Raw genomic sequence first — 7,361 nt, forward strand, 5'->3', positions numbered from 1 at the left:
AAAGACAGCAATGCTTTATTACTGTCCTAAATTGAAGTGACACGGGTCTATCTATCAATGTACATTCGGCTCCTACTTAGATTTAAATCACTATTCAGTCCTGACAAATTGACCATGAATTATGTGATAACACAGCACACTAAATACTCCTGATTTCAGGAATCGAACCAACTTACATACACTGGAGATGGATCTGTCGACTTTTCGGGAAACCCTGTCGTGAAGGAGAAAACTGGCAGATGGAAGGCATGCCCATTCATCTTAGGTAATTTTTTGCAGCAGTCTCCAAGTACATTCTTTTGTTTACTGTATGTATGCGTGAAATAATTATTGTAACCAACCTGTAGGTAATGAATGCTGTGAGCGGTTGGCCTATTATGGCATCTCGACAAACCTTGTGACTTACTTGACAAAAAAACTACATGATGGTAACTCCTCTGCTGCTAGAAATGTGACTACATGGCAGGGAACTTGCTATTTGACTCCCCTTATTGGAGCTATCCTGGCTGATGCATACTGGGGGAGGTATTGGACGATCGCAACGTTCTCCACAATATACTTCATTGTAAGTCATCTCTACTGAAATTTATTCCTAATAAGTCATGTGTAAGTGTTTATAGATTCCTCAAATTTATAGGACTTGCACTGTATGAGCTATGAGAGCTCACCCTCCCCGACAGGGTTAGAACAGTAGCATAGTACTTTGGTATGGTGTATGTCCTATGAAATTAGTTATGCTTGTGATGCGTCGTTTTTACAATAGATGTCTTGATACTCTCTTAAACCCGGTATGCATTACTGTGAAAGGTTCATGCCAGTAGTATGCCTATAGTTCTTGTATACCAGCTGTTAGTTCATATCTGACTGCTAAACTCAATTCTGTGCTAACCTGGTTGGTATCTTGTCTTGACAATCATGTTGTAATTGTAGGGGATGTCAGTACTGACTCTTTCAGCATCAGTTCCTATGCTCATGCCTCCATCTTGTGAAGGAGCCATTTGCCCAGAAGCCAGTCCTTTGCAGTATACCGTATTTTTTCTTGGTCTTTACCTAATTGCGCTCGGCACTGGTGGAATCAAGCCATGTGTCTCATCTTTTGGAGCGGATCAATTTGATGACACAGATCCAGCTGAGCGAATCCAGAAGGGGTCTTTCTTCAATTGGTTCTATTTTTCAATAAACATTGGTGCCCTTATATCAAGCAGTTTTCTGGTTTGGGTGCAAGACAATTTAGGATGGGGATTAGGCTTTGGCATTCCGACCGTATTCATGGGTCTTGCCATCATAAGCTTCTTTGCCGGCACCTCACTTTATAGATTCCAAAAGCCAGGTGGCAGTCCTATCACACGAGTATGCCAGGTAGTTGCTGCCACTTTGCGCAAGTGGAACGCACCTGTTCCAGAGGACAGCTCTCTCTTGTACGAGCTAGCAGATGGGGTTTCAGCAATCGAAGGGAGTCGGCAATTGGAGCACACTGATGAACTCAGGTGAGCATAGCAGTACAGCGAAGCACCACAACTCCAGTCAGTTTATTGACCTGTAAAGATCTAGGGCAAATAAATATTTGAACTTTATTAGTTGCTGATTCTTATTTACATATAGTTTTGATATATTCCAACTTCAAAAACTAGATACACTAGCCTTTTGCTTTCGTGAATCTGTTCACTTTATTTTTCCAAATCCTAACTAGCATTTATTCCAGATGTCTGGACAAGGCGGCTACAATTACTGATCTTGATGTGAAAGAAGATAGCTTCAACAACCCATGGCGGGTGTGCACCGTCACCCAGGTGGAGGAACTGAAGATATTGGTAAGGATGTTCCCTGTCTGGGCAACAACAATTGTGTTTTCGGCCGTCTATGCTCAGATGTCCACCATGTTTGTGGAACAAGGGATGGTGCTTGATCCAACAATCGGCTCATTCAAGATCCCTCCAGCATCTCTATCCACCTTCGACGTGGTCAGTGTCATTATATGGGTTCCTATCTATGACAGCATCCTGGTCCCAATAGCCAGGAGGTTCACCGGCAAGGAGAGGGGCTTTTCAGAGCTCCAGCGGATGGGCATCGGCCTGGTAATCTCCATCCTCGCAATGTCAGCAGCCGCGGTCCTCGAGATAAAGAGGCTGGCCATCGCCAGGGAGGCGCACCTGGTGGACCAGAACGTCCCGGTTCCGCTGAGCATCCTGTGGCAAATCCCTCAGTACTTCCTGGTCGGCGCCTCGGAGGTGTTCACCTTCATCGGGGCGCTCGAGTTCTTCTACGACCAGTCGCCGGACGCCATGCGGAGCCTCTGCAGTGCGCTGCAGCTCATCACCACCGCGCTCGGGAACTACCTCAGCGCCTTCATCCTCACGATGGTCGCCTACTTCACGACCAGGGGAGGGAGGCCCGGGTGGATCCCTGACAACCTCAACGAGGGGCGCCTCGATTACTTCTTCTGGCTGCTCGCGGGGCTCAGCTTTCTCAACTTTTTGGTGTACGTGCTGTGCGCCAACAGGTTCAAGAGCAAGAAAGCGGCTTGAGCTTCTTTGATGGTCGGAGAAGTTGGACGGCGTCGGAGCAGCAGTCCTGTACACGTACACTTGAAAATCTGTATATATGCTTCTCAGTACATGATCCCTCTGTTGACGCACGTGTTTATTTTTTTAACAAGCTGTAATTATCTCTGTATTTGAATCCAAAATGGGTCATGCATTTTCTTTTCCTGTATATATTGTACATTCACTTGAAGTTTCAATGTCGGCCACCTCTAGTTTCCTTGTTTAGCATTTGGTTTTTGCGTTGTCTATTAAGATGTGCAAGTGATATGGCGTTGAATGCTTGGAAGACGATGCCCTCCCCTTTGCCGGGAGAGTCGGTCTTTTCTTTGCTGGTCGTATTTTGAGGTAATTTGGTTACATGTCAAAACTTCAACTCTCCTTATTTACTGATGAAACGAGAAGAGGAAGCAGGAGAATCAAAAGCAAGAAAGCAGCTTGAGTTTTGTTGGTGAGAATAGTTCGCTGGCAGGTTGTACTGAAGCTGAAGGCCAAGGCTCCTCGATGGCGTTCTCATGTACTCCCTCCGTTCCAAATTACTCGTCGCAGAAATGGATGTATCTAGGACTAAAATACATCTAGATACATCCATACCTGCGACAAGTAATTCAGAACGGAGAGAGTACATGTGCACTTCAAAATCTGTGTATATTTCTCAGTAAATTTTTTTGATGTGACAATTATTCGAGCAATTCTCTTCTTCTTTCTTGTTTGAACGGACAACACTTGTCTTCCTCTTAATTACTAGTGATCGAGGCAAATCTTTTGCCTCTATTAAAAAAACATGAATTGGAGGACATGCATGCATGGGCACTTTCTCGCAGGCCTGTCCTGCCGTTGGCTGGTCAACAACCTGTGATAGTAGAGAAATAAAATGTAAGGGCAGGGTCAAGGGCGGGCGAGACGTGAGGAGTTGCACGGGAGCACGTCGGGAGCGAGCTGCGGCACAGACGTGGGAGGTCAGTTTGTTTGACCACAGTTTTCTTCTGAGCTCTGGACCTTAGCTGATTTGGCAGTCCCAAACTCTGTCCAAAATAAATCATGTTGTTCGACAGATAAACTAAACAATCTCTTGGATTGGAGACCAGTGTGTTTGCCGGGTCAGGCGGTCAGGGTGCACGAGCGAACGGCACGCTCATCCGTTGCCGTACATGACATGAAACAGGGCCGACAGTGGCAGGCATGTACGTTGTTGGTTGGCTCGACACGGAGAGAAAACGAACGTGTGCAACATCAACTGCGCAGGCCGCACGTAGCCCAGGCCCAGCGAATGATTTGCAATCGGCCGCGCATTGTCAAGCCAACCACCACCACCACCACCCCGGCCCCTGCCCTGCCCTGCCATATAGGAGTAGGACGAGGACCGCCTCAACTCAATCTTGTGTCTATAGTTGACATAGCTAGATCAACATCCAGACCGGCCGGCAGCTAGCCTCGGAGCTGTTTTTGCTTGAGTTCGCCGCCGTGTGCGTGCGTTTCTTGGGTTGAGGAGGATGTGGTGCTGCGCCGGCGAGAGGGAGGAGTACCACGGCCCGCCGCCCGGCAGCCTTGCCATGCCGCCCCCCCGAGCACCAGGTTCTTACATAACACTATCCGTTAGGTTCCACAAGCATTTGCGCTTCCTTGTCCTAAAATGCGACCGTTTAGACCTCCTTTGGTTCAAAGAGTTTTCATAGGAATTTTAGAGGAATAGAATCATTAGAATTTCTTCGTGTGTTGGTTGCTTGATTCGCTGGATTAAATTCTATATGATTTTTTTTTCTAAGGGTTTCTTGGTACTATTTCTCATAGAATTTCTAACGTCCGCTCAAACCACTCTGAAAGAATCCTTTGTTTTTTCTGTGATGCAATCAATCAAATAATCTAAAATCCTGTAGGATTGAGATGGCCATGACATTTCAGCCATTTTTTTCTATTCCGATGCATGTTTTGAGAATCATGCGAATCAAAGATGCCTTTCATTGTTGCAGCGCAAGCGAGAGGGCCGAACGCGCCGAGGAACGGCGTGGGGCCAGCCAAGGTGCTGCCGATCGACGTCCCGGCGGTGACACTGGCGGAGCTCAACCGCCTCACGGGCAACTTCGGCGCCCGGTCGCTGGTCGGGGAGGGGTCCTACGGCCGCGTGTACCGCGCCAAGCTAGCCACGGGGGAGACCGTGGCCGTCAAGATGTTCGACAACGGCGGCTCCGGGCAGTCGGAGGCCGAGTTCTGCGCGCAGCTGTCGGTGGTGTCGAGGCTCAAGTGCGGCCACTTCACGCAGCTGCTGGGCTACTGCCTGGAGCTCAACAACCGGATCGTGCTCTACGAGTTCGCCACCAACGGCTCGCTCTACGACATCCTGCACGGGAAGAAGGGCGTGCAGGGCGCCGAGCCCGGGCCGGCGCTCACGTGGGGCCAGCGCGCCCGGGTGGCCCTCGGCGCCGCCAGGGGCCTCGAGTACCTGCACGAGAAGGTGCAGCCGTCCGTGATCCACCGCGACGTCCGCTCCAGCAACGTGCTCGTGTTCGACGGCCACGAGGGCAAGATCGCCGACTTCAACCTCACCAACCAGTCCGCCGACACCGCCGCGCGCCTCCACTCCACCAAGGTGCTCGGTACGTTTGGGTACCACGCGCCCGAGTACGCCATGACGGGCCAGCTCACGCACAAGAGCGACGTCTACAGTTTTGGGGTCGTCCTCCTCGAGCTCCTCACCGGCAGGAAGCCCGTCGACCACACCATGCCCAAAGGCCAGCAGAGCCTCGTCACCTGGGTACGTACATATTTCTTCCTTGTTTGCTTGTACTCCCTTCGAAAAAAAAAATATAAGAGCGTTTAGACCAGTCAAGAATGCATGTGTGACGATCGACATTGATCCTGCTGCATTGCAGGCCACGCCGAGACTGAGCGAGGACAAGGTCATGCAGTGCATCGATCCCAAGCTCAACAACGACTACCCGCCAAAAGCAGTGGCCAAGGTGCGTAATCCAGCTCAAGAAATTCCTCGCTAATAGTACGCTATAGCATTCTCAGAAATGTCTCGCTAAATAAATCAGTATGCAATTCCTCGCTAATAGCATACTATAGTTGCTATTAGCACGATATTGCACGCTAATAGCATATTTTAAGGATCACGCTATTTTTTCATAACACACTATTCGTTTCCATTGGTTTTAACTGATGAATCTCTTTGCTTGTGTTCAGCTCGCGGCGGTGGCGGCCTTGTGCGTGCAGTACGAAGCCGACTTCAGGCCCAACATGACCATTGTCGTCAAGGCTCTCCAGCCACTTGTCGGTGCCCGTCCGGGAGGAGGAGATCACTAGCTTAGAGAGAGATCCATGTCATGCATGTCAAGGCCTTCGCCCTCTCCCGCAGCTAGCCCTCTCCTGCAGCTAGATTTCTTTTGGTGGAAGCCGCATTCATATGTTTAAATCGTACTAGAATGCTCATTTTTTTCCGAATTTATTCAGTATACAATCATGTGGGTGCATTGCATGTATGCACGTGAGTGTTTACGTCACTGTTGCGTTTCTCCAAAAAATAGATAGGGTCTTGAGCCTCTCGAAATGGGCAACAAAACTTGGCAAAACCAGACAGGGTTTTCTAGGGAAGGTGGTATAGCAGTGGCAAATCTACTAGATGGGCTTTAACAGGCCCAAGGATCAGCCTGGCCGACTGTTGCTACTTGCCCGTCATCAAGCCCACACAACCACTGCTCGCATGAGGTAGTTCCTTTATTACATAGAGGCAGAGACCAGACTCGCACAGTGCACTGAGTCGCCCGCCATGTTCGCATAATTAAAACAATGTTTCGTATCATTCAATGAATGCATGCGTCATTTCAAACAAATTGTATGTGATATGTTTGAGAAATGTTTATACGATATAAAAAAATATCCGCGCGTAGTATAAAAATTGTTATGCACCACTAAAAAATGTATGTAATATTTGGTATAAATATTCACGCGTTTCGAAAAAAATATTGACATTTAAAAAAATGTTTATATAATGTACAAAAATGTTCACGTAGTTTAAGAAATGTTTAATGCCAATAAAATGTTCAAAATGTATTGAAAATCTATTAAAAAAATCAAGGCATGTATTTTGAAATCATTGGGGAGGCAGTCTTCATCGACCTTACTGCCTCTATAATGATGTGTGTGTGTAGTTCCCACAGGACCTACGGATTCGTAGCAATAGCTACTAATTAACTGTAGTGTTTAATTTGTGCATGTGAAAGGAGACATGTGATTGGGATGGAGAAGCTAGCGCAGACTGCATGCAAACTTTGTGTGCTAAGGCTGGTCATAGTGGGGAGTAACTTAGACTAGTATCATATGCATGACACTAGTCTAAGTTACTATCTTCATAGTGCAAAGTAATATAGTATTAGTGTCATATGTGGCCTCATTTAATAGCGTGTAGACTCATGTTGTCTTGAAAAGCGCTATGTTACAGTAACATATTATGTTACTACTTCTCATTAACTACTTGCCACATAAGCAAAAAAAATTTAAGTGCGCTATGTTACTATCTAAGTTACCCCACTATGACTAGCCTAATGCACGCGGGCTGCACATGTAGCGCCAGATGTCCTCTCTCTTCACCTTTCTCTTTCTTCCACCTAGGATTTTAATGGCATGGCATCTGCTATAGCCTGCTCACTAGATCTTGTACTACACTTGCTCTTAAACAATGGATGGCAGGCTTTACTCTGGACTCACACACTTACACAATTGATAGACATGGACTACATGCATGACTAGACTGAGACGAAGACTAGCACTAGAAGTAGTACACCAGGGGTATTAACTGTGCGTGCTAGAGGACGAGCTACTAGG

General features: G+C 47.4%; 2 protein-coding genes across 2 annotated transcripts in view; both read left to right on the forward strand.

The window, feature by feature from the left end:
• The window catches only part of LOC119286858 (protein NRT1/ PTR FAMILY 8.3-like), a 4,182-nt gene extending 1,414 nt beyond the window's left edge, over positions 1 to 2,768 (forward strand). Inside the window, exons 2-5 of the mRNA XM_037566324.1 lie at positions 160 to 265; positions 348 to 565; positions 931 to 1,487; positions 1,703 to 2,768. Coding sequence (XP_037422221.1) covers positions 160 to 265; positions 348 to 565; positions 931 to 1,487; positions 1,703 to 2,525 — 1,704 coding nt within the window. The 3' untranslated portion in view covers positions 2,526 to 2,768. The remainder of the gene's footprint in view (positions 1 to 159; positions 266 to 347; positions 566 to 930; positions 1,488 to 1,702) is intronic.
• Positions 2,769 to 3,965: 1,197 nt separating this feature from the next.
• Positions 3,966 to 6,281, forward strand: LOC119286859 (probable protein kinase At2g41970). Its single transcript, XM_037566326.1, has 4 exons — positions 3,966 to 4,115; positions 4,511 to 5,292; positions 5,411 to 5,497; positions 5,724 to 6,281. Exons 1-4 carry the CDS (start codon positions 4,034 to 4,036, stop codon positions 5,841 to 5,843), a joined length of 1,071 nt encoding a protein of 356 aa, XP_037422223.1. The 5' UTR covers positions 3,966 to 4,033; the 3' UTR covers positions 5,844 to 6,281.
• Positions 6,282 to 7,361: the final 1,080 nt, after the last annotated feature.

Source organism: Triticum dicoccoides, chromosome 4A (genome assembly GCF_002162155.2).
Source record: "Triticum dicoccoides isolate Atlit2015 ecotype Zavitan chromosome 4A, WEW_v2.0, whole genome shotgun sequence".
NCBI lineage: Eukaryota > Viridiplantae > Streptophyta > Magnoliopsida > Poales > Poaceae > Triticum > Triticum dicoccoides.

Excerpts from the sequence above, each read along its gene's own strand:
- LOC119286859 (XM_037566326.1), top strand. The coding sequence starts at position 4,034 with ATGTGGTGCTGCGCCGGCGAGAGGGAGGAGTACCACGGCCCGCCGCCC. Across the intron at positions 4,116-4,510 it reads GCCGCCCCCCCGAGCACCAG|CGCAAGCGAGAGGGCCGAAC; the intron begins GTTCTTACATAA and ends TCATTGTTGCAG. Across the intron at positions 5,498-5,723 it reads CGCCAAAAGCAGTGGCCAAG|CTCGCGGCGGTGGCGGCCTT; the intron begins GTGCGTAATCCA and ends GCTTGTGTTCAG.